At 33.0% G+C, this 27,181-nt stretch overlaps 3 protein-coding genes across 4 annotated transcripts; 2 read left to right on the top strand and 1 right to left on the bottom strand.

The window, feature by feature from the left end:
• Window positions 1-1,717: 1,717 nt before the first annotated feature.
• On the bottom strand, window positions 1,718-3,864 carry LOC140822416 (U-box domain-containing protein 9-like). 2 transcript variants are annotated; one of them, XM_073183183.1, is made up of 3 exons: window positions 3,332-3,462; window positions 3,046-3,109; window positions 1,718-2,959 (listed from the first exon to the last, which is right to left on the bottom strand). In XM_073183183.1, exon 3 carries the CDS (start codon window positions 2,843-2,845, stop codon window positions 1,874-1,876), a length of 972 nt encoding a protein of 323 aa, XP_073039284.1. In that variant the 5' UTR covers window positions 2,846-2,959; window positions 3,046-3,109; window positions 3,332-3,462; the 3' UTR covers window positions 1,718-1,873. The 2 variants fall into 2 exon arrangements, with proteins under 2 accessions (XP_073039284.1, XP_073039283.1); XM_073183182.1 differs by lacking the exon at window positions 3,046-3,109 and having other exon boundaries at window positions 3,332-3,864.
• Window positions 3,865-7,554: 3,690 nt separating this feature from the next.
• LOC140822422 (uncharacterized) lies at window positions 7,555-9,092 on the top strand. Its single transcript, XM_073183191.1, has one exon. The coding sequence runs from the start codon at window positions 7,974-7,976 to the stop codon at window positions 8,877-8,879; it is 906 nt and encodes a 301-aa protein (XP_073039292.1). The 5' UTR covers window positions 7,555-7,973; the 3' UTR covers window positions 8,880-9,092.
• A 12,630-nt stretch (window positions 9,093-21,722) lies between these two features.
• On the top strand, window positions 21,723-24,000 carry LOC140822415 (transcription factor bHLH62-like). The gene is made up of 6 exons (XM_073183180.1): window positions 21,723-22,696; window positions 22,793-23,005; window positions 23,102-23,167; window positions 23,263-23,331; window positions 23,417-23,593; window positions 23,690-24,000. The coding sequence occupies exons 1-6, from the start codon at window positions 21,830-21,832 to the stop codon at window positions 23,765-23,767; spliced, it is 1,470 nt and encodes a 489-aa protein (XP_073039281.1). The 5' UTR covers window positions 21,723-21,829; the 3' UTR covers window positions 23,768-24,000.
• The last annotated feature ends 3,181 nt before the right edge of the window (window positions 24,001-27,181 follow it).

Below are 27,181 nucleotides of genomic sequence, written 5' to 3'. Positions count from 1 at the left end.
TGGGCTTATAAGACGGATCAATGATTTTATTATTTGTTCAAGTTTTGAAAAAGCACATTAGATCCAGATGACCCTTCTTTGAAAATGTACATTATCTAAAATCAAATCTTGTACAGTGTTGTAGAAGACTTGCATCCCTTATAACATCGTCCGTTTGATTTATGCTGCATTATTTTTGCGTGTTCCGTTTGTTCGATTTAAATTGTTCTTGGACTTGTAATGTTTTGTTGTTCGAAAATACTGTCTTTACCTAAGCTGTTTGAAAGTCTATGACAGTTGTTGACACTTAGAAAATGTATAGTCAAATTGCAGATACTCGATAGAAGGATTCACACAAGTGAAATTCGATAATAAATTTTAGTTATTTTTGTTGTGTACTTTAGTCTTTGCATCTTTACTTGCTTTTGAAATTGATGACACCCATCCATGTTTTCGTAGGGCTCGTTGAGAAATACGCTTCAAGTGTTAGAAATATAGCCGTCAAAAAATAGGTTGGCTCCGTCCTGTTAACATAAAGAAAAATTGGTTTGATGTGTTCTTTCAGCCAAATAAGTGAGTTGAGTTGATAATTTCTCAATCCGTCCAAATGACGGGGTGTGCATGGCAGGCTGCCTGCCATGGGGTTGCAGACCTTCCTGTCCCGCTATCTCGTTTTGGAGTTTCTAGTTAGAATATTTGGAGTTGTCGGCAATCAAATAAAATACTCTGATCACAAACAGATGTATTGTTAAAAACATTTGTGTGTGTGTGTGTGTGTGTGTGTGTGTGTGTGTGTGTGTGTGTAAAAGAAGGCTTCGCGTTTATATTTGAAATTATTAAAGATATCCAAATCAGTAAACCTTTGTTTGTGGTGGACATAAAACCAAGATTCCTTGCCAGGGTAATGAATATAAGAAATATGTAACAAAAATTGGGTCCATAGAGTTGACAAATAAAAGAAAAGGCACAATGGCAAAATTTGGAGTTATTCATAGCTTGCGACTCATATTTTCATAGCAGAAATAGCATTTACTTAGAGTTGAATGTTCTCCCACAATATAACATAAACAGGACATCATCGTTTCAAGTGTCCTTTTAAAATATATATTTACTGCAAGATAAAATTTGATAAGTTTGGCAGCCCGTGGGATGGACCACAAAACACGAGAATATGGCCAAATTCTTTCTTCTTATACTTTCCAAAAACCAATCTGGAGTCACTCCTCCAATTATTAATCACAACTTCGTTATGCTACGTGTTTCCTTTGGATTTGGATTCATCCCTCAAATACAAATCTCATCGTTCAACATCAAAACAACTCCAACCATCAATAATGCAAAATTTCCAATTAAAAAAAAGAGGAGAGAAAATGAGAGTCCATTAAAATAAAGAACCAAGTTGAATCTTTTCTTTATAGTTGAGCACTTCGATTGGAGACACATTCCAGCGTATTGAGCAGGTTTTAATGGACTACACTATCAAGAAGGAATAAAATAGTTGCAAAATTCCGATAAAGTGGGATCTGATCGCTTTCTGATAAATCCAAACCAACTATTTAACGCTTTTTGTATTGATGATTTAATAAAACTTATTGAAAAGCAATTTACTGAATTATTAAACCAAAGAAACAACCCATCACTGAAACCAGCACAATATCTCACTTCAACTAGAAACAAACCAATACACCTATGCATCAGCAAAATTTATAGATAAAGCATCCCACCGTATTATTCACAATAACCGCAAGCGAGCCGTAAAATTAAGATCAAACCCTTGTTCGGATAAAGAATATACATATACAAGGAAGTTTGAAGCTTGAAAAACGACCAGAAGATACCTTAACTTTTATGATGGGGAATAATTTACAGGATACATCCTCGAAAACTTGATCGATCATGCCGTATGGGTAAGATGGAGGGCCCTATTAAGTTTCTCGAGTATGCCACCAGCTTTTCTTTTCGCCCTCGAAGTTCCATTTTGAGCAAGCTGAGATATTGTACCGAACACATTCTCCTCGTCCCTTATTTCTTTCCACTTGGAACGATCACTAAAACATATAGTATGTAGGATGGCGATGCAATTCTCCTTATTTCTTCCGCAAGACGTCTCCCTAAGTATGCTGAGCAAGCATGGGATGGCCCCGAGTTCTCCCATGTCCTCTATCGCTTTTTGATTGGTCGATAGCATAGCGAGGATGGAGAGTAACTCATCAACGTGCGTTCTACTCTTGATCTTTTCCAAGATTGCTCGTACCGCACCATCTCTCACGGCTCTCAACTTATTCTCGTGAATGATGCATAGATTAAAAATGGCTGAAGCGGTGTCTCTCATAGCTAAGGAACACCCTTCATTTAATAGATCGATGAGAGGTTTCAAGGCACCCGATTTACCGATCAGCTCCTTGTTCGAGTCAAGGGCGGACAATGTGAAAAGGGCTGCAGCTGCATTGCTCCTCGTCTCGATTGTTCCAGACTTCAATGCATCCACAAGGAGAGGAATCACCACTGGCGTTTCGGCAACGAGCTTCTTGTTGTTGTCATGAATTGAGAGATTCAAAAGCGTGGTGATCAAATCTTCTTGGAGTTCCAAGTGAAAATCGGTTTGGAACTTGCTTTTGGAAAGTGGAGATAGCAACTGAGGTATGAAATCAACAGATTCACCGAAAAGGGCCCTGAAGGAAGGCATTTGTTTCGTCAACAATCGCAACTCTTTTGCGGCTTCTTTTTGTTTGGGTACTGTAGAAGACATTTTCTCCAGCAAAGAAATGAAATGGATTCGATCAGCTTCAGTCAACACCTCCTCATTAGTATACTGAACAGAGTCTGGCAATCTGAACCCATGATCCTTGCACCATTGTGCTGTCATTTCTCGGATCAAATGATTGGGCGTAAGTATAGTGTGTGAGAGTACTTGTTGAGTAACAGGGCATGTCCGATTCCCAGATTTCAACCATTTTTGAATAAAGGGCCTATCATAAGTCTGCAAAATTCATTCGGAATATGTCAATGATAAAGGTAAAGAATAACTGGGAAGAAAGTGTATCAATAAGCTCCAAGAATTATCACCTATGGATCCCCCAAAAAGGAGAAGATTAAGAAAAGGATCTTCAGAAAACTGGAAAAAGCAGGACTGATCAAACAAATATCAGCGCACAAAGAAAAAAACCAGCGGTGCATATAGGAAGATTAACAAAAAGGGGTAAACTTGAGCAAGCAAAAGATTAAAGCACGAGCTCAGGCACAAACAGTCGTCAAAATGAATATATTCAACAGAATTCCGCACTTCCACATTTGCAATCATAAAAAAACGTCGCGTTAACAGTAAAATCACTCATAAAGTAAGAGTAAAAACCTGTCCAGTGGCAATAATCACAGGATCCCTCATGAGTTCCTTCGAAAGCCGGCACTTAAACTCCTCCGGCACCGCCCCATGATCGAATCGTTGATAGTGAAGCTTCAAAAAAACGGATTTCTTCAATTTCAGCTCCTTCAAATCACAAAGCATTTGATGGGCTCTATCGATCGCCTCTAAATTAACATCATCCTCATCCACAATCGCCTTCACCAACTTCTGCAACTCTTTCTTTAATTCCATTGCCTTCGCCACCGTCGTCGGATCTCTCTCAACCACACCACTTTTCGCCATCTCCCAATTATACTCCTCCTAGGAATCGGTGTGTAATCCAATTATCCCAATATAGTTTGATTTAGATTTCAGACACGGTGTGTGTCTTGTCCCAGTGAAGTGATTGAACAAGAATTAAGGGAAAATGTTGGAGTTGAGAATTACGTGTAGTGTGTGTGGTGCGTGTAAATGTAACATTGGGAATGGGCCCGCATAGCTACGCAGGCTGAGATCCATGGCGAGACACCTGGCAAGCTACGCGGAAGCCAAAGATCAAAGGCCTTTTCACTCCCTATTTTTTTTAAAAATTATTTCTAATTTCCAATCATAATTATTTTTTTATTTAATATCACACTAGCTTTAAATTTTATTTCGAAAAAGTTCTATAATAATATGGATCATCAATTTAATTTATTGAATCTTATTTGAAAAAGTGAAAAAATTATTAGAATATGTTTTTTTAAAAAAAAAACTTAATTTTATTTCATTTTAACAAATATAAGTGAAGTAGGTCTCTTGTGAGACGGTCTCACGAATCTTTATCTGTGAGACATATCAAATTTACCGATATTCACAATAAAAAATAATAGTCTTAGTATAAAAAATAATAATTTTTCATGAATAACCTAAGTAAGAGATTCGATTCACAAAATACGACCCGTGAAACCGTCTCACATAAATTTTTATCATATAAATGTTGGGTATATTGGGTCAGTCGCCCCTGCAACTTTGCATGTGAGATGTGGATCGGGGTTCTGCCCCCACACCCAATCAATGGTCCAGATCATTTCATGGGGGGGGGGGGGGAATTTTTTAAAAAAAAAAAAACCAAGGGCCAGAAAAATTCTGGCCCTTGGATCTGCCCCTGCAGGCACTGCCTGCAGGGGCAGGGTCGAATTTTCCGTGGATCGGATTGTATTATACATATGATTGATTGTGTTTTCATTACAAATAATTGAAATAATAAATTGGTTTTGAATTTGTTATAGAAATATTATTGATTGCCGTACATTTGTACATGTGGCATTAAGTTGTGAGTAGGCGTGGCATTTAACGAAGATTTTAATAGGATAATAAATTATACAAATAGTTATTTATATTAATTTAATAAAGATAAATTAGTAAAAGAATATAAAATATAACACTGATTGAGATATATGAAAAAGGAAATTTAGCTTAAATAAGTGGGATTTTTTTTGAAATCAACTTAAATAAGTGGGATGAAGAGAGTAAGAAATGGAATTGCCACTTGGAGTTCAAACTACTTTGGTACAAATGTTACATAAAAAAACAAACACTGGTGCGTGCGATACGAGGTTGTGCTAATTAGTGATTTATTTCATCTTACTCATGTGGACATTGCCCCATGATAGGATGGATGGCCAAGATTTGTCCATGCATATATATAGGACCCATTTTTTTTTTTGAAATTGTATGTGTGACAAGATCTTACCATTTGAAATGAAGTGATGGTAGTACTCATATAGGTAAGATCTCATCTACCCTAATCAGCCCTCCAGTGAACTTACAAATTTGCGCAGCCTTGTTTTTTCCGACTTGTTTTCACATTTTCATAATATTTGTAGAGGTTCGAACACAATCACTCATTGTTTAGTGTATTTTGCTGAGTCTTATTTTTCCTCGTTTACTTGTGGTGAATGTATTTACCCAATTTTGTTGATAGATATATCTCGTCATCATTTGTCTACTTTATATATTGGGTTTGTTTTAAAAAATTATTATTATTATTATTATAGCTTTTAATATACGTAAAGGATCATTATACAGGTTCAAATAACATCCATCTAAGTATAATAGAAACGTCCACGATGGACGTTACCCATTTTGGGCTCAGGAAAAATCGAATGGATAAAGCCCAACCTTATTTACTTTGGCCCATTATATGTTCTGTGGTTTTGTACTTCCATATCAATGAATTTTTAAAGAAAAAACTACATGTAATCTGATCCAATCTCATTACATATTTATACTTAAAAAACTTGGTGTCTGATATCCATTTGGAAGGAGGCATTTAAACCATCTAACATTTTGAGTCCTTTGCAAGAATAGGATTTAACAAATATTTTCTTAAACAAAAAATGATCGTGTTTCAACTTCACACATACATTGCTCAATGTGTTTTTCCTTACGGATCCCGTTTTGTGTTACTATACGATAAAATCGACGTCCTATCTTATAAAAAGTCAACCTCCTATATCTTTCGACTATCTCTCGTATTTTTATTATCAGATGTATATTTGATAATTTTTATCAGATAGAGCTCGAGCTCCATTAAAATTGCATATATGTCATTCATGAATGAACATGCATTATTCACAACAGACGCACAATGTTAACACGTGTAACATTAAGAAATCAATGTGATCTTATTGTAATATCCATCATTCCTTACAACTGTTGACTGGAGAAACAACGTTAAATTCTAGATGGGGCAGGCAACATTTTCCCAATCAAGATAGGATATGTGTTTGAAAAACATGAAAAAAAAATCTTTCAACTGATATGACAACCAATATCATTACATGAATTGTAAGTTGGTGTAATAATTTTTTAATAAAGACGAGGATATGGAAGTAAAAAGGTGTTGCCAAATTAATGTGCCATGTAGTTCTAGTTTAATTTAATTTCTAAAAATCAATTCATACATATTTCACATTTGAATTTACGTACGTAGTCATTTTTTTTTCATTTTTAGATTTTTGGCATCCGAAAAATCGAAGAGAGTGATAAAACGTAATAGTCGTCTCACAAACGAAATTCGTCCAGATTTCCACATTTGAAATAAAATACTGAATTTCTTGTGACCTAAGACACCATATAAACGTCAACTAACAAGTTTTCAAAACAATGGGATTACATAAATTTAAAAGCTAATTTGTTGTGAGACGATCTTATATGTTTATATATGTTAGACGAGTCATTTTGATCCAAATAATAATTGGGTCGGAAATCTGTCTCACAAAATTAACTGATTATTACAAGATTTTTTGTGAAAATTTAATATACAGAAAGAAATTACATAATCTTTTATAATTTATACCACAAGCTATATGTTATTAATTAGGTTGGGCATAAAAGTGTTGATTATGGAATAAATCCCAAGTAATCATTCACCTCCATTTTGTCTCTCTAGCTTTCAACTCTTCCAATCACCAAGAGCCACACTCCATTCCCCTTAATTTCAAGCATTAGCTCCATCGTCTACCCAGAAGCCGAGACGACCCCAAATCTCCAAATCCACGCATCCATTTATTGCTATTGGATAATCCATCATATTACTACTATTTTTACCATTTGGGACGCATGTTAAAATTTTAATATTTTTTTATTCATGAAATTATATGATGGACTATACAAAGATGATAAATCAATATTTCGAATAATATAATAATTTACAATTATAATCGTTTTTTAAAATTTAATTCGTGAAATAAAGATTTGTATCACCCCTATCAGTTCTTTGCAAATATACATTATAAAATTAAGAGATGCATCAAAAGAAGACGGAGAACACGAGCCAAACGAAGGAAAACTGAAGCTAAAATCATATATTGATGTGGTAAAACTTTTGATCGAATACATTTTTATTAAGTCATATTGGAAAAAATTTACTTCTAGAAGGCCTTTATAATATGGTTGGGATGACTTCATATATTTTTGTCCGTGAAATCAGTTGACTAGATCTATAATCATCATAAAAAGTCATATTTTTGGCATAAAAATAATAATTTTTTTAAGTTAATCGAATCATATATATGTCTCACAAAATTAATATGTGAAACGATCTCACAAGAGTTTTGATATATTACACATCCAACTTATAAATTTATGTAAATATAGATTTGATAATAACAATTTATCGAATATGCAATTTTAATATATTTGGTTATATTACTCTGTGTGTGTATATATATATTTGATTTTGGTTTCAAATGATATTTCTATTTTTAGATAAAAGTTACTTAAGATGATAAAATTATATTAAAAAAATTTTGAGTGTGTCTGGATAAACCCCAAACGTTAACCAGGTGCCAACACGTGCATGACACGTGCTTGGAGGTCCAGAATACGTACACGTGGCCTTATCAGAGCCGTATACGTAAGAGTACGGATAGAAGAATCCAACGGATATGCCTGATGCTGGTCGCTCTATTTTAAAACCCACCCACTCGAATACACCTTCAGTATATACTTTCCAACCAGTCTCAGCTTTATCCACAAATTTTTTATTTATTTCGAATATTCTTTTGTAAATTCCTCTGCATTATGCCATTTATCATCCCCTTAATTGTTTTTATATCGTGATAAAAAGAAACTCGAGATAAAAAAATTTCAAGAAAGCTGAGAAATGTACACTAGAATGAAGGGAGTGACTGACCCGTTGGATGAGAGGGTGAAGGCCAGAATCGTCGGCCGTGATGGCTTTGACCCGGGTTACGTAAGCAGCGGAAGTGAGCACAGCGGTCAGGACGGGGATGGCGTCATCTCGCCCAGTCTCTCCGATATCTTCTTTGGCTTCAACGGTGACGCCGGAGATTCTGTTCCGGAGGATGCTGAATGCTCTGAGGATAATGGCGAGCGTGATCCGTCGATCTCTGATTCGAATGAGGTGAATGTGGATTTGATTGAGCCGATCCTGCGGGATCAGAGAGATTTGTTTCAGAATGTGCTTTTGGCTCATGTCATGAGAGGTCTGCAGGTGTTTTCATGCGCGAAATCAAGTAAACAGGCCGTGCGGAGAAATGTGATGGCGTTTTTGAGAAATTTTGGTTATAACGTGGCGATTTGCAAGACCAAGTGGGACAGCTCTGGCGGACTCACTTCCGGGAACCATGAGTTCATCGACGTTATCCGTCCGGAACATAACATGAGATACTTCATCGACTTGGAGTTCGCTTCGGAATTCGAGATCGCGAGACCTACGGAGCCTTACGAGCGTCTCCAGAAATGCTTGCCGGCGGTTTTTGTGGGAACCAGCGATACTTTAAAGCAAATTTTGAAGGTCATGAGCGACGCTGCTAAACGATCTCTGAAGCGCAGAGGCCTCCTCCTTCCACCGTGGAGGAAACACCGCTTCATGCAGAACAAATGGTTGGGTACCTACCGCCGGACAACAAATATCTTTCCGGCGTCGTTTTCTTCTACTTCTCCAGTGAATCAATGCTACTCGGTCAAGTGCCGCGCCGTCGGCTTTGACGCCGGTGTCAAAGGCGGAGGTGTGCTGTTACCCGCTACGGCCGCCCGTACCCGTTGATTAATTTCGAATTCCGATTAATTTATGAGTAAATTTTGTCATTTTGTGTGCATATATGTTTCTTCTATTCTCGGTATTATCCATTGTACGCGGCAACTGCACTTTGTATACATGTCGGCGCAGGTTAGCCTCGCGTCACGTGTAAATGGCGAAAAACCATGTATGATCATTAGAAAAAGATTTTGTCAAATAAATCCAACGGTTCCATGCCTATTACGTATTATCATTACTAATGACTTTTTATACACTAATTTATTTCACGAATTAATGGCATTAAAATCTTATAACAATGGTCATAATTTATAATTAATTAGTAAAAGATACTCATGCGATATATGTCTTATTAATTATTTTTAATTTGATGAAATAATATTAAAAAATTAATAAAAAATATTTTCAATTTAAAAGAGTTATTTGATTTAACTCTTCTAAAAAAATATAGTATAGATTAACGAGTTATTACAATAAAAAAACGATAATTTGACGTCGAGTTCCATAAATATATAGAGTATGTCTCTTGTGAGACAGTTTAACGGATCTTTATCTGTGAGACGGATCAACTCTATCCATATTCACAATAAAATAATACTTGTAGCATAAAATGTAATATTTTTTATTAATGACCTAAATAAATATTCGTCTCACAAAATAAGATCTATGGGACCGTCTCACACAAATTTTTGTCAGAATATATTTTTTGTATAATGATTTTTCACAAATTGCTTCATATTTGCATTTTTAAGTTTTAAAACTTACTATTTTTATTTATAATCATTGATCTTATATATAAAAATAAAAAACAACATATAGAAACAAAAACTAATAATTAACGAGCAGAAATTTATAGTTATTCTTACTAAATTAATTGTTGCTTAATTTTAACGTGCATCACTACTCATCACTAGCCAGCCTTTTGTTTCGTTTGAAAATAATGTCTGCAAAGTTTATCGAAAAGCTCGAAGTCGTTCCGCCATGGGTCTTTTATCAGATTACAGCGTTTTTTGTTCTCCCTTATCAATCTACCTAATTTTGAAAAAGTTATTAAAATATTATAAAAAAAAATTTGTTTTTAAAAAAAGATAAGCTTTTACTCCCCCGCCCTTCGAAATGGGGGGTGGGGTGGGGGAGTAATGGTTTCCCCTCCCCCGCCTGTAGGGGAGGCGGGGGAGGGTTTTAATTAATTGAAATTCTCCCCTCATTTGTACGACAGACGGGGGAGAGTATTATTTTTAAAATATTGCCCGTCTCTGATATAATTTATATATAATTTCATTGTGATTTAATTGATATAAATTTAATTATTATAGTCCATCTTAAGACACTATTTTTTAAAATATTCTTGTTTGTTAAAGATTTTATAATATAGCATTGCATTATTTTATAATTGTCAACTACCTTTTTCACTATTACAACTTAGTGAATTATTTTTTATCAAAAAACATTTGACCCATTTTATTCCCTAAAATTTTTCGAATAATAATTGAAATAAATATATTATATTGCGTTATCCTTAATTTAACACTCAAAAATAATAAACATATAAAAGTTTATCTCGATGATTAAATTCATGTCTAATAAATTTTTTAGATATTATTTTATTATTTATGTCTAATATTTTAATTAAATGATACTATTAAATCATAATTTTTTCTTTTACATTTCACAAATTATTAATATTACAAAATATTAGATCTAATCTTAAAAAAATGCTACTACATACAAAGTAATAAATTAATATTACAAAATATTAGATCTAAATTTTAAATTCTTAAAGAATAGTTTGAATAGAGTTGTGAAAATGATTATTTATATTAACAACGTATGTATTCACAAAAACAATGTAAAAAGTTAATTAACATATTTAGCAATTAACATAAGGCAAAAACTTGTGTGAGACGGTCTCACGAGTCGTATTTGTGAGACGGATCTCTTATTTGGGTCATCCATGAAAAAGTATTACTTTTTATGCTAAAAGTATTACTTTTTATTGTGAATATGGGTAGGATTGACCCGTCTCACGGATTATGACCCGTGAGACGGTCTCACATGAGACTCACTCTTAACATAATTAATATGTTAGTTTGATTATTTATTTAATCTAATACCAAATTTAATTATGATGATAATATGAAACAATCCCTCTTATTTGACTTAATTTAACGTGTTTTGTGTCATTATGAAAATGATTCAAAAGATATAATTGGAATTTAATTTAATTAAGTGTTAGTTTTAAAAACTAACTTAAACTTAAATTTTATCATAAACATTCCAAACAAATATATAAACTCTCCCCCGCCTCCCCTACAGGCGGGGGAATACAATTAATTCCCCCCCCCCCCCCCCCCCCGACACACACACACACACACACACACACACACACCATTTGGAAGGGCGGGGGAGTAATTAAATTTTTTTTTACAATATTTTAATAACTTTTTTAAAACTACGGTAAATTGATAAGGGAGAACAAAAAACGCTGTAATCTGGTAAAAGACTCTTCAGCCATCTACAAAATTCCAACAGTTACTAACTATTATTAAATTCACAACGTAACGATTGAGCTAATTTAATAATTTGTGTTATAATAAAATAAAAAAGATATTATTATATCACAAAAAATTTATGAAATGATTTCGTTATTCAATTTTATTATATAGATAATCGATCAGTCTGACAAACAAATATGGCAAAAACTTGTGTCAGACGGTCTCACGGGTCGTATTTTTGTGAGACAGATATCTTATTTAGATCATCCATAAAAGTGTTACTTTTTTATCGTGAATATCGGAAGGGTTGACCTGTCTCACAAATAAAGATTCGTAAGACTGTCTCACAAATAAAGATTCGTGAGATCGTATCACAAGAGACCTACTCAACAAATATATTATAAAATATTATAGAAATGGATATCATAAATAATAGATTATCATGGATATGGATTAGGTGTTAAAATCATAGTTAATATCAGATAATAAAAAAACGTGTAGGCGTAGAATTAATATTTGGTAGGTCGAATACCTATCCATTGCGTCGATGGGGTGTCGACGTGGCAGATTTTTTTATTTTATTTGAATAAAATAATTTGAATGGATTTGAGGGTTGGATAAGAAATCTTCAAGTCTCTGGCATAAGGATTGGACAACTGGCTGCTACTCTATTCATCATTAATTTTATCAATGTGTACGTCTGTACAAATGCCACCTATTTTTTTATTTATTATTTTTGTTTCTCGGGACCCTTTCTATTATACAAAAATATCATATATTATACTTTATTAAATGTTTATTACTCACCTACTTACTCTACTTATTAACTAGCGTATCTCGTATTCTAATTTTTTTTTTCAAATTCTAAAAGGTACTAAAATAATAAGATAAACTAAGTTGAAAAATATTAATAAAATCATGTATAAACCTATATATACACGCGAATTATCGGATACATAGTTCGGGAAGCGATTCGATCAAGAGCTTAATGTGACAACTGTGATAGTTGAATAATGTATCAATCTTCTTGGTTCGGATTTTGCTATTGACTATTGAGTCCGATCGAGGCTAAGAAAATGGTTAATGAACTTGAGTGGGTATCAAGTAACTAAAATTTGTCTCACTTCTTTTTGAGTGAGTCTCATGTGAGACCATCTCACGGATCTTAGTCTGTGAGACGGGTCAACCCTATGGATATTCACAATATAAAACAATACTCTAAGCATAAAAAATAATATTTTCTCATGGATGATCCAAATAAAAGATCCGTCTCACAAATACAACCCGTGAGACCGTCTCACACAAGTTTTTGTCCTTCTTTTTATAATTAAAAAAACGCATTCAAAATTAACCAACTAATCGAATATCACCAATTTATATATCTCACTTCTTTTTTATAATTTTAAAACTTTTTTTTTTCATCGGACACAAACTCAATATCATTATTATGATTGTTCTCTTCTTCTTGAGGGTACAAAAAAAATGATTCTCGTGAAATTCTCTCACTCTAGAGAATTTTCGAGGTTGTGGAATTTCATCTGTTCCACTTGCTTCATCAACTATTTTCGAAGTGAGCCTCGAACCTGTTCAACTTCATCAATGCCACTGTTACCAATTTGGGTCTCTGAGCACCATAAATATTTCATAAGATTGTAATATCTCAACCTTTATCCTTCTATCGTCAATGATGTTATTCTATGGTTTAGTATTATGGATATATTGTTATGGTTTATGAGTATAGTTGATGGAAGTGTTGATATTTCATGTTAACTTTGATCTGGTTATTGCATTGTATTCATAGTTTATTATTGTATGGTTTTGGTATAGTTAAGTAGATTGATTGTGGTAATATTTATTTTGTTTGCTTGGGAATATTTGGTAAGTTTATACTTATTGGAAATCTTTGCCAAAATTTTATTAGTTATCATTTTCTCCAAACCTTTTATAAGACTTCCGCATTATAGCATTTATAGTTTAATGTCTTGGAGTACGGGTATTATATTTAGTGGTGGATAAATTATATCATCATTTTTTTACATGAATTCGTTTTGAATGCTTTGCCAAATAACCATTTTAAATCTTGAAAGCTTGCCAATACATTCATGAAAGTATTGGCGACGGTTTTAAAAAACAGTCGCTATTGACGACGGTTTAGATCAAAACCATCGCGAATAGCGACTGTTTTGGACTACTGTCGCTACTAGCGACGGTTGTGTAAATACTGTCGTCGATATAGACCGGCGACGGTTAGTCAAAAACAGTCGCTATTGGCGACGGTTTAACTCAAAACTGTAGCTAATGGCGATGATTTAGTAAAAACCTGTCGCTATGATTATATATATACCAGTTCGCAAACAAATATTTTCATCACGCGATTTTCGCCTTTCTTCTTGGTAGTACCGAAACTCAATCAATTTGTTTGCAGTTTCTTTTTTTTTTCGTACTAACATTTTTCATATTAATTTCGTAGATTTGCTCTTCGGTGTGATCTTACAGCATTACGTGAATCTGCATACTTCTCCGCGCACGTCAGGTTTTTAAAACGTTATCTTTAGGAAAAATTTAATATTTAATTTTTGCTTAGTATTTTATTTATGAATTTCACCGTATTATATTATTAATTTTGTAAATCAAGAATGAATTTTTTTGACTAGATAGATTAAAAACTGTAGCTTCATGAAGCTACGGTTTATTTAAAAATCTTCGCATAAAAAGCGACGGTCTTGTCAAACACCGTCGCTATATGTAGCGACGGGTTTTAAAAACCGTCGTTATATATAGCGACGAGTTTTTGTAAAACCGTCTTTTAATGAAGCAGCGGTGTTTAAAAAACTGTCGCTTAAATTAGCGACGATCTCTATGTTACCGTCGTTGAATTTAGCGACGGTTTATGTAAACCGTCGAGACATAGCGAAAGTGTTTTTCCCTAAAACCGTCGCTAATTGATAACGGGTATTGAGAAACCGTCGCCATAGGAAGGCGACGCGACCTTCGGTTACAGACCACCAAACCGTCGCTATAACCGTCGCCTCATGGTTTTAGTGACGGTTTTGACCGTCGCTAGCCCCGGTTTTTTTTTTTGTAGTGTCATGTGACGGTGCGAGTTTCACGGGAACTTCAAAGATCCCATGCTGCTTTTTTCTATAATCAATTTAGATTGTTTGTTATAATATGAACAATATTTTACTGTTTAACATACTTGTCAACATATTCAAAATAAATTCTAGTTGTAGTGTATCATCTGAACATGTCTCGTGTAAAAATTTCTTAGATTCTAAAAATATAATATCTTCCTTGCAATTAATACGCAAATTTAATATGATTATTCTTTTTATATAACTCTGTGAACGTGTAATAATCGAGCACCCATTTTTTTGCCTATTCTTCTTCACGTTTCTTAAATAGATGCTTTTTTCTTTCAAATTCCACTTTCGAAAGTGGCTCCCTTTGTTGCATCTAGGACGCATTAGGGCGATTAACCGGCGTCAAGGATCCTTGCCTACTAGACTGGCCGATTGGAACATTTTTGGTGCTGTCGGTCAGCTTCTTGGCAGCAACCGGCATAATTTTATCATGTCTCAAATGCAACGTGCTCATATTTAATTAATCGTGAGACGAGTCGACCATATTTATACATACATTGAAAATAATATGTTTGACAAAAAAACAATATTTTTTAGTCAAATCAACTCATATCACATAATATTAATAACAAAAAAGATATTTTTCAATTAAAAACAATATTTTAAATATAAATAATAATATTTTTCACACATCAAATAGTTTTCACTCAAATAGACATGTTAGAAAATATTTCTCCACAACATAACTTATAACAAATGGTATTTTTGCAGTTTAAAATAATATTCTGAATATTAAAGTAGTGTTTTTATGGGTCGGATTTTGTTAGTTTTGTTTCATAAATTTGTTTTGTAAGATATTCTCATATAAGTTTTGTATAATACTTTTTATGGATCGCGTTCAAGATCAATCTCACAAACCTTTTATATGAGACATGATCACGTTAGTTTTTGTAAATGAACATATGTACTTTAAATCTTTTACGTGCATATACATACATACATATATATATATATATATATATATATATATATACATACATACATACATATATATATATATATATATATATATATATATATATATATATATATATATATATATATACGCGTGTGCGCGCATATATATACGCGTGTGTGCGCGCGTGCGCGATAATTCGACAAAGAAAAAGGAAGTGGGGGCCAAATATACAGTTGGATAATGTACAATATTTAATGAATGGAGATAAGGTAAAACTTATCTTTAATGATTAACTTCGACGAGGGGTTGTTGACCCAACAAATAATTAATTGGCATCTCTGTTGTGATAATTAACTAAAGTCAATTTTATATATATATATATATTAACAATGTTGTACTTCATTTTACGTATAATACTTGATTTACTTTAAAGTTCAATAAACTTAAATTAATTTAATAAATTGCTAAATTAAAATAAATATTACATAAGTAAATATAATATTTAAATGAATTTCTTAAACTTGAGTTTAATATATGAATATCTAAATAAATTTATTTTGATGACTTTGTCTGATCTATTGTCTAGGTTGAATTGAGCTGAATTTGTCGTGGATACACGGTGTAAGATGGATATGGCCCATTGGGCTAGAGCACGATCTTGTTTTTCAATACCTTTGTCAAAGCCCACATTAATAATTTCATCTTAGTCCAGCCCATATTAGTCCCTACGACGTTAAAAATAATAATTTATGTTCCGATAGTTTCTTATACAGGTTTCTTCCGTAAGAATTTATCTTTTATTTGTTTTAAATAGCTTAAATATTTTTTTGCAATAAAACTTTTACAAACTGTCGATTAATGTGTGTATCTCTCTTAAACTACCTTAAACAATGTTTTTTTTTATTTGTTTCCCACTGCCAAAAGAAAAAGGTTTTTGTGGTGTGTTCGACAAAAACGACGACGATAACGAGATATTGTGTATGCTAACGATTTTATATTTCCTCAGCAATGACACTGATAGAATAAATACAACTTAATAAAGAGTAAAACATTTATTTTTATAAATGTTTATATTATCTTAAAAAAAATCATTTAAATTTATTTTTACAAAATTATATTATATTCCGGTTTTCACTTGGAAACACCCGAAATTTATGTGACATGACTTTGACCCACGAAGTTGTTATTCAAATGTATTCATTTATCGGTGAAGATGTAGATTAGTTATATTATCTAATATTAATTAATAATTGATATTTATATAAATTTTAAATTGACAAAAAGTTATGTGAGACGATTTTACAAATCGTATTTTGTGAGACGGATATCTTAGTTGGGTCATCCATGAAAAGTATTATTATTATGTTAAGAGTATTACTTTTTATTATGAATATCAGTTAGATTGACCCGTCTCACAGATAAAGACTCGTAAGACTGTCTCACAAGAAATATACTCTTTTAAATGAGCTATTTCTTAACAAAAAAGAAAAACAAAAATTGTTTATTACTAAACCAATCCGAGATGCCACAAAACCAGGGGCCATTAATGGGACAAAACGCACCGACTACTCGATATTATGTATTAATTAGAGTATAATGTCACCATTAAAAATTCTACAATCCTCGATATACGAAAATATCATCATATTATATTATAATTACCAAGCAATAAACCAAGAGTGGACAATTCAGTGACTCATTAATCTAAAGAATGCGTGTGTGTGTTAATCTCAAGAATGTACATGTTTGATATAGCAACACTTCAGTAAGAGTTTTGTTTGGTGGAATCGTTTTCCGCAAAGAGATACGAAAACGTTGTGTTTTGAGTTGACGTACGATTTAAATAATACGATTATATTATTATGATTTATTATAGATTTTGGTAAAACTGTGAATCACTTGAATAATTAAGTTGAGACATTAAAGTACTCAAAAAAATTTAGAAACACGGCCATTTTTGTGTTTCGATATTTTAGCAATTTTAATGTTTTAAAATAATTTTTGGGAATGTGTACTAAATAAAAAGGGAAAGTGGTGAGAATCCTCAATCAAAACATTTCTTTGGGTTCACTCCCTATCCACAAAATTGTGGTACTATGTCATACAAAATATGGTACACTTCATGTGGAAATGTGGTACACTTCATGTGTAAATATGATACTAAAAAAGTACCCAGGGACTGAACACAAAAAAAAACGACGGCCGGGAACTGAAGGCCAATTTCCCGAAAATAAAAACGAGACAATAAGTGCATGTGGATTTTGTGTTTTATGACCATATGACAATTTATTTCTAAATATATTATCAAAATAAAAAGTAGGTCTCTTGTGAGACGGTCTCACGAATATTTATCTGTGAGACAGGTCAAGCCTACTAGCATTAATATTTTTTCATGGATAACCCAAATAAAAAACATACTCACAAATACGACCGGTGAGATCGTCTCATACAAGTTTTTGTCAAAAATAAATGAGCTATTTTCCTATTTAATATTTTCTTAATACATAATGGAGCAATTTTTAATTTTTTTGAAACAAGCAATTTTCTCGTTACTGAAGAAGGAATAGAGCCAAAATTTTATTGTCTTCTTGCTGAGCCAGTTAGCTTTTCAGAGTTGTCTCAATCGTAAAACAAAGGGAAACAAAAAAAAAAACGAGATTATTTTAAGGACCATTGTCGAATTAGATAATAGTTGCTTACAAATTAGACAAAAATATAGATTCTTAATAATTTAAGGACTGAATCTGCAATTTTATGTTCTTATTTTAATATAGCTAATTAAATAATCGTTGAAATAAAATAAGGTAACATTTTATTTATTTTTTAAATTAAAAAATAAGTAATAAGTGCACGCTTAGAGCCTTGCATCTCAATATACTTCCTGCGTTTTCATTTCTTTGGCCAACCGATTAAATTGTTCAAAAAAAAAAAAAAAAGAAGGAAAAATTTGGCTAATGAAATATGAATAGGGAGACGAATATTATTTATTTCTTACATCAAAATTTTGATTTTAATCTCTTGTTTAAAGTTTCTAACCAATTGCATGTCATTTTATCGTAGCGTGGATTTAATATTAAATTTATATTGTTCTTATGTACATGCAGTATCTAGAATACGTGATATTTTGGTATGTTTCTTCACATTTATTAAGTGTATCATATAAGCAGTGAGCACTGATTTGAATATGGTTGGTGGACAACATATCAATACATATATCTATTCTGTAAATCCATTAACATATGATTTTTTTTTTTATGTAAAACATGTAATATAAAAACAATGTTAATTAACCTTGTTGGACTGAAAAAATGACTCATGTTAGTTTAACAATCTAAGATATTGCACTGAAAATTTAAAAGGCTACTTCAATTTATGCTGGTCATGCTCCATTTTGAGTATAAAAAACTACTCATAAATTAGAGTATAAATATCATCAATTTATGAAAAATTATATAAAAAAATTATTATAAAATTTAATCGATTTGTTAATTTTATCGGTGATGAATTTTTTATTCTTTGCATTAATTCGTTGTATCTTACCCATTTTTAGATGGAACATTAATGTTTTGTCGGAAATCAAGTAGTTCAAATTTCCACAGGAAATGAGGATCGATGTCTGGAATATTATGGAATGGATTCTTGAAATATACATCTGTAGATGAGTAAAACTCGTCGTTTTCTTCGCGATGGGAATCCGACCAAACCCAATTTCATCGCTGAGGTTCGGAATTTAATGCAATCATTCACCTATCCTTGACGCTAACCTTAATTCCCCAGGAAATTTTATTTTATTTTTTGTAAAAAAATACTAGCTTAATTTGTAGGTAAAAAAAAAACTCTAAATCAATACAAATATACAATATAAAAATAATAATATTATTAAAAAAACATGTATCTATCTGTCAACCTTTTTTCAAGACCGAGCTTTTGCTACTTATAAATAGCGAGAACGGTGAATTCAAATATTTTAACATGTACAATAGCTCAAGAACAACGTTTCGATTACTATATTCAACACAAACAATTAGCTCTTTTTCTTTTCTTATTTTATAAAAAAATAACCTTTTTAATTACCAACTAATTACTGGTTAAAGATATTTTGAAAAAAAAAAATTTCACTTAATAAGTTGGTTTTATGAAATCGATATGATGAGTTTTTTAAGAGAAACGATAATTTATTTACCATTGAGCTTTTATTTATTTATTTATAATTTTTGGATTTCGATTGAAATTAATTGGCAACATCTATCGACCCAATCATTGCGAAATCTAAAATGGGAATGTGAAGTTCGAGGGCAAATTTCAGAACAACCAATGGCTTCATTTTTTTGGGATAATAATAAAATAAGTTTGACCAAAACAAACTTTTACTCTCGATGCAATAAAACTATAGCTTATTATTATTATTATTATTATTATTATTATATGCTTTTTACGTATGCTTTACATTAGATTTTTATTATTATTTGAAAAATACTCGATGAATGACATAAGCACGCATCATTCATGAGATCATGAGACTTGACCCTAACACATTACAGCCATATTTAGAGACCGTACAAGCCCTAATTCTTCCTCTAAATATAAATATTAGGCAAAAAAATTAAAAAATTTTGCCTAATATTTATACTAACTTATATGCTTGTGTGTGGATAAAAGTATCCTATTATAATCATTATTTTTTTAAATTTTTGAGATAAAATATCTATAATAATAAATTCCTCCAACCTACTCAAATTCCTAATAAAATTCATATGATCTACTTCTAATTCATTTCTTTCTATCTTTAAATATTATTTTTTAAGTTTCATTTCAAATATTTTCTCACCAATGTATATTTTTTAAAAAAAATTAAAATTTTAGAATCATAATTTCGTCTCTTCACGATTTTTGTATTTATCTTGTCAAATTGTAATCTTAGCACGTTATCAATTTTTTTTCCCGACATAATATTGATGTTGTGATGATGTGCGAGGTGTTGTATTACTCATCCCATGAATGAGAATGAATTTGTTAAAAAATGAAAAATATATGACTAAGATCTAATTTTCACAAAATAGATTACCGAAATCGTGAAAATACAAATAATTAGATCCAAAATTACAATTTTTCTTATTCTTTTAATTAATAATATTACTCGTTACTATAGTCAAAATTTTTTAATTAGGGTTTTTTTTAATAAAGAAAAACATAATAAATCATCCACATTCGGTACGTTGTGTAAAATATACCATGGAAAATATGGTGACATATGGGCAATATTTGGTAAAGCGACCCTTCGAAATTATGTCTCCAAAAGCAGAACGAAGCATCCATTTTCAAGTGTACAAATCTAATTAAATAAAGACATAAAATCAAAATAAAAAATAACAACCTCCATTAAATGACGAATCCTTATCTATACATATTAAATGTGAGGAAATATTACTTAAAACTCCAACCATTACCAATTACTCTTCATTTTGTCTTTTAGTTTAAATAAGAAATAACGAAATTTAGTAAGTTTTCTTGATATTCTCAAATTTTTTTCCCAAACCAAAATCCACATTGGATTTTTCTCTCATATTCTAAGTTTTGTTGTTGAAAAAAAATTGATTTTAAAATAGTTGGCAATTTCAAGAGAGGGTGGACAATTTGGTGGTTTGACGTTTAAGGCCCGGCATTTAACCCTTCCTACCTCCGCTTTTCCCGGCTACCTTAAAAAAATATATGATACAAATAATTAATGACAAAAACTTGCATGAGACGGTCTCACGGATCATATTTGTGAGACGGAGCTCTTATTTGGGTCATCAATGAAAAAATATTATTTTTTATGCTAAGAGTATTACTTCTTATTATGAATATGGGTAGAGTTGACCCGTCTCACAAGAAACATACTCTTGACTTAATTTCTTGATTTGGGTCCGAGTTCTGTAATTTGGCAAAAACTTGTGTGAGACGGTCTCACGGGTCTTATTTGTGAGACAGATCTCTTTTTTGGGTCACCCATGAAAAAGTATCACTTTTTATGCTAAGAATAATACTTTTTATTGTGAATATGGATAGGGTTGACCCGTCTCACAGATTATGATCCGTGAGACGGTCTTACATCATACTCACTCCTGTAATTTTTTTACTATTTGAATTTCGTGTACACGAGGTGTGATGATAAATTATGTATAATATATGGATATAATATTATAATTCTAATTTTTTTGTAAAACTTGTCATGTATTTATGGTTTTTAATATGTATTTAATTGTTATGCTTTTTAAAATTTTTCATTTATGAAATAAAAAAGGTAAGGAAACTCTTTTTCCTTTTCCTTTCCGCCATTATAAAACTTGATGAGCACCCAACTTTCTTCCCTCCCCTTCTCCTTTGTTTGCCACTTTCTGTCCACTCGGGTGTACCCTTTCATTTTCCTTCCACAAACTATTGATGATGGATACGGAGTACTTCATAAATGCTGGGATCACGTCTCCGCAGCAGCTGGAATTCGAAGCCATGACACCAATGGCGTGGAATGCGCTGAATTCGGAGGTGGAGCAATCTTTGTTGACTCACAGTTCCTCTGTCGACCAATATTCGCATTTTGAGTTTGCTTTCAGCTCAATGTTGTCTTCCCCATCGGCGAGCACCTCTGGACTGTCAACCGACGCTTTCTTCCTCCAAGAATTGATCGGGAAACTGGGTGGCGGCACTCGGAACTCAGGCGTTTTCCCACCGTCTGCAACCACTGGCATGGCGGGGGGTGGTTATTGGCATGATATTAACAATAACACTAATGATTCTTGTTACAGTGCTGCTTTAAGTTCTCTTCCGAAGCAAAATTTCCCGATTCTTGATCAAATACATGCCCCCAAGTTGGGAAATTCGATGCCTCTGAATCCTATTCCTTCATTTTCCACTGATCCGGGGTTTGCGGAAAGAGCTGCCAAGTTTTCTTGCTACGGCAGATGGAGTTTCAATGGGAGGACACCTCCACTTGCGGGGATAAACAATGCTGGATTGTTACCGAGAGCCAGTACTCCATCGATGGAGAATGGAAAGCTATCCCGAGTTTCTAGCAGCCCTTCTATCAAGCAAGACGAGTCGCAGCTCAAAAGCCAGAAATTGTGCCAATCCATGAGTGAAACCAGAGCGCCGATTAACGAATTGGTCTCGGATTCTAACGAAAAATCTACTGTTTCTGATCAAATCCCAGTTGCAGAAACAGGTTCAAAAGTCTCGAACGAGCTGAATTCAAGAAAAAGGAAACCAGTAACCAAAGGCAAATCTAAAGAAGATGGATCCATTTTAGCTAAGGTAACGATATTCAGTTCAATGTATGCAAATTTGCCATCACGTTCAACGAAGTTTGGACACATTTAGTTAAACAAACAGAAACACTTGTGTTATCAGGGGTTCGATGGCGACGATGATGCAGATATCAAGCGTTCGAAATCCGCAGAAAGAGGCAAAATCGAAAATGGCAGTGCCAAACCAGAGAAGGAAACCTTTGTTGAAAATGAGAAACAAAAGACTAATCAAAAGCCACCTGAACCCCTAAAGGACTACATTCATGTCAGAGCAAGAAGGGGGCAAGCTACTGACAGCCACAGCTTAGCAGAAAGAGTAAGCCAAAATTTTTCTGACATATTTTTTCCTTACAAAATTTCATCTTTCGATCATCGTGTGTAATTACGCTGAATCTTTGTGCTGTTTGATTAGGTCCGACGAGAGAAAATCAGCGACAGAATGAAACTTTTGCAGGATCTTGTACCAGGTTGTAACAAGGTATACAAAAACTTAGGTTCGCTTAACTTTTCTTGAATTTCTTTAAGAAAAATATCCATCAAGAAACTTGATATTGTGCATTTCTTCTGACTCAGGTGACTGGAAAAGCACTGATGCTTGACGAAATCATAAATTATGTACAATCATTGCAACGTCAGGTCGAGGTAAATTCATGATAAATCAATCGATGTCTTGACTTTCTTGGCTGTTATTAAAGATCTTACAGTGATTTTTTTATTGTTTTTACAGTACCTGTCGATGAAACTAGCCTCGGTAAATCCAGGCCTGGATTGTAGCATGGAAAACGGACCAAAACCAATGTACCCTTTGGATTCCTCTCCACCAGCTTTCTTGAAAGCACATCACCAGCATAATCCAACTCCAAACAGGCAACCGAGTCAAAATTTAAGCCCAGTCGGATTTGGTGTAAGTTAAATTTCAAATATTTCCTTTGAGTTTCATATATGACCTTGAAATGTCGAAGAACATCGCTAATAAGTCGTTTTCCTCCGTATCGTTCAGTTCCCGGAATTCGGAGAAGGTGGTCTGCTTAGCATTTTCCAGATGGATCAAGCGAATGACGTGAAAGTTGAGCGGTGAAAACTACTCTTTAATCGAAGATCCAGAGCTCCCAGGAAACAAGTTAAAAAAGCTATATGGTGTAAAGATTTGAGAATTATGGTTCATCTGGCCAGAAGAAGTTGCTAATATATATATTCTTCTTGTATTATTCATTGTACTTTAATTGATTTCGTATTTCCTACTCTTTTGGGATGTTTTTTGAGTACCCATTGTAATATTAGAATATTCAAGATAGTATTTTAACTAGTTAAAATATGAAATAACACAAAAATCTCCGTGTGGTCGTCTCACGAATCAATTTTATGAGACATATATCATATTAAACTCGAAATAAACAAGATTGTGGCGGTGAGTTGGTGACTTTAGCTGTATGAGTGCGACATCATTATCATTCCAAGTCTTCAGACAAATGACAAGGATATATCACAATCTATGGCACTTATTAAGGGGGGACTGTGTAATTTTCACTGATTATTTCTAAACAGAAGTGTCTGTCCTCTTTCCATTTCTATTTGAGGCAAACTTTTTCTGAGGTCAGAGGTAATAATAGTAATATTTGTTCCTAAAAAAATAATAGTATTTGCAGTTCTGGAGTATTTTAAATTTATTTTTCGAAAAAACAAATTGTATTTGATTGGACGACAAATTTACAAAGCGACGCATAATTTGAAAATGGAAATATGAAGAATCTCAGGTTGGCAAAGATAAGATTCCGAGAAGAAAAATATATTAATTGTCAATAATATATAAAATGATCTCGTAAATCTTTATATGTGAGAAGGATCAACTTTATTGATAATCACAATAAAAACAATATTCTTAGTATAAAACGTAATATTTTTTCATGAATTACTCAAATAAAATATTGTCTCACAAAATACGATCTATAAGACCGTCACATATGACTTTTTACTTATTTTTAAAATTATTGATAATAGCAAGAAAAAAGTTAAGTAGTGGAGTTTGATGGGGGTATGAAAAGATGCCCTTAGCTATATATATATTAATCTTTTGACGACAAAATGGTTAATAAAAATACAAACTTTCTGGGGATTAACAAAAGATTTCTGCAATTTCAGCCTTTTAATTATTTTAATTTAATTAGGTATGCAATTATTAGTATCAATAGTAAATTGCCGTTACAATCTGAAAGATTCTCTGAAAATGATTTTTTTTGCGTGTAAAGTTTAAACAATATACAAAATATTAAAAACTATAATCTTGCTATAAAAATGTACGTCGCAGTTGGATTTAGTTTGTAGCCTTTTCAATTAGTTTGTTTGTGATGGCAAATTTGTCCCTGGGCTTCCCTTACCGTCTAAGCAACCTAACAAAGCAAATTGATAGAAAGTGACTCATTTGTCATATGCTCTGGTAGATTTATTTTTTCATTAACAGGGTCGTATTAAAGATCTATATCACAAAATTGACATGTGATACTGTAACGTCCCGAAAATTTGAAGATTTAAGTAAACCACATGCATGCAAATTATTAAATTTCTTTGGTATTTTATTAAATTATTTTAAAGCATAAAATGCATGTTTATTTTATAAATTATGTGTTTAATTATTTTTATGCATTTTATACATAATTCATACATTATAAAATTTATTTTATGAAATTTTAAAGGTTTAAGCATTATAGATTTTTAAGTTGCATTTCGCGCTCGAACGAGGAACGGAAGCCGGAGAATTTTCAGAAAAATTATTTTAATTACATGATTTGTTTTTAAATATTAATTTAAGACGTTTTAAAGGTATTTTTCAAGAATTAGATTTATTGGGTATTTTTACCCGCATGATTTTAATTTTAACGGTACGCAAATTTTATCGAATCGGGGGATTTTTTGAGGTTTCGGCTAATATTTTCAAAATCTTTCCAACACGAAATATTTTTGGGGAGTGCGTTTGGATTCAATGGACCTACTTTTGAACTTATTGGGCTTATTTATTTATTTTTGTGCTCTTAAATAAAATAGAGACCATTAGTTAAATTATTATCTACCTAATTAACTCCTAATTACTCCCTTTAACTCCCCACTAACCTAATCACCCCTCATCAGCCGCCCACTCCCCTCCACTCACATTCATCTTCGTGAATTTTGCTGCTACAAGTTTCGGTGTAACCATTTCTTCAACTTCAAGCAAGAACTCCTCCTTCATCCGTGTGTATTCCTCGATCGGTTGTTCAAAATAATCACCAGGCACGCATTTGTACCATTATTGCTGCATCATCCATGTCTTAATACTGTCGCGTGTATGTATATGTAGGAGGATTTTATGATCCAGCCACGCACATGGAAGATTTTCGTTTTTTTTTAAATACATGCATTATTTGTTCACCATTCACGTTTTTTTTCTGAATTGCTGCAAAGGGACGGCTGTACTGTTCGATGAGGGATTGTTTTCACCAAGAAAGAAAGAACCTGTAGACTGGAGACGAAGCGTTGGCGGGTAAAGAAAGGGCCGAGCAGGTTTTCTTGGGTTTTTGGTTCGTAGATGGGAGAATAGGTGGTGTGACTTGGTCCAGCTGTGCAGGGGCCGAAATGAGACCTGTACCAGACCCTGGTGGGTCTGAGCCATGGCTCAGGAAGTCTCGGTCACTACTGGGACAAGCCACGAAACCGTTTGAGCATAGGGTAGAAGATGTGTCGGTGGGGTGCGGTTGGGGTGATTACCGATCGAGTGACTTGTGCTCCTTGCATGGTAGTGTAGGCGTGAGTTCTTTGGGTCCAGGGGAGTCTAGGGTAGGCTAGGTGTGAGTGGTTAAGGGCTGATTACGTTGAGGGAAAGCTAGGACGCAAATTTGGAAGGGTGAGTATTAATTAGGTTGGTGGTTATTTTGGAAGAGCCGAGAATTTCAGAATTTTTCTGGACTATCAGCATAGGTTTAAAGGCCTGGGTTAATATTTTAGGACCTTTATAGTGTCTTTAAGATATGATGAAAAGTTGGGAATAATTTGATTGAGTTTCGGTTCGATTCGGGTTAAAACCGGGACCCCGGTCCAAGTTTTAAAACGAATCGGTTAAGATATGAAATAGGCTTGGGTTTACGTCTAAGAATGGTTTTAAAAATGTTTTGGGACATTTTAAGGAGTTTGGTAAGCTTCGGGTCAATTTTAGAGGTTCAGGGGTAAAACGGTAATTTTTGGGTTTCCAGGGGCAAAATGGTCATTTTGCACCCGAAGTGAGATTTTGGTCCTGGCAGCGCCCTGAGCACATTTTATCATGATTTAAATGTTTATGCATGATCACGATTTTTTTAAGATTTTATGAAAATATACGTTGCATGCTTGGTTTAAAGAAAAAATTACGTATATGCATGTTTTTATTAAGTGATGAATATGATGATGTTTTTGAAGGATGTGAGTTGGTTGTGACTGACGATGTATATGTATACGATGATATGATTGGAGATATCGTGAGGGAAAA

Source organism: Primulina eburnea, unplaced genomic scaffold, assembly GCF_022965805.1.
Source record: "Primulina eburnea isolate SZY01 unplaced genomic scaffold, ASM2296580v1 ctg813_ERROPOS5677299, whole genome shotgun sequence".
Lineage (NCBI taxonomy): Eukaryota > Viridiplantae > Streptophyta > Magnoliopsida > Lamiales > Gesneriaceae > Primulina > Primulina eburnea.
The sequence above is the reverse complement of the archived record's forward strand: the minus strand, read 5'-3'. Positions and strand labels throughout refer to the sequence as shown.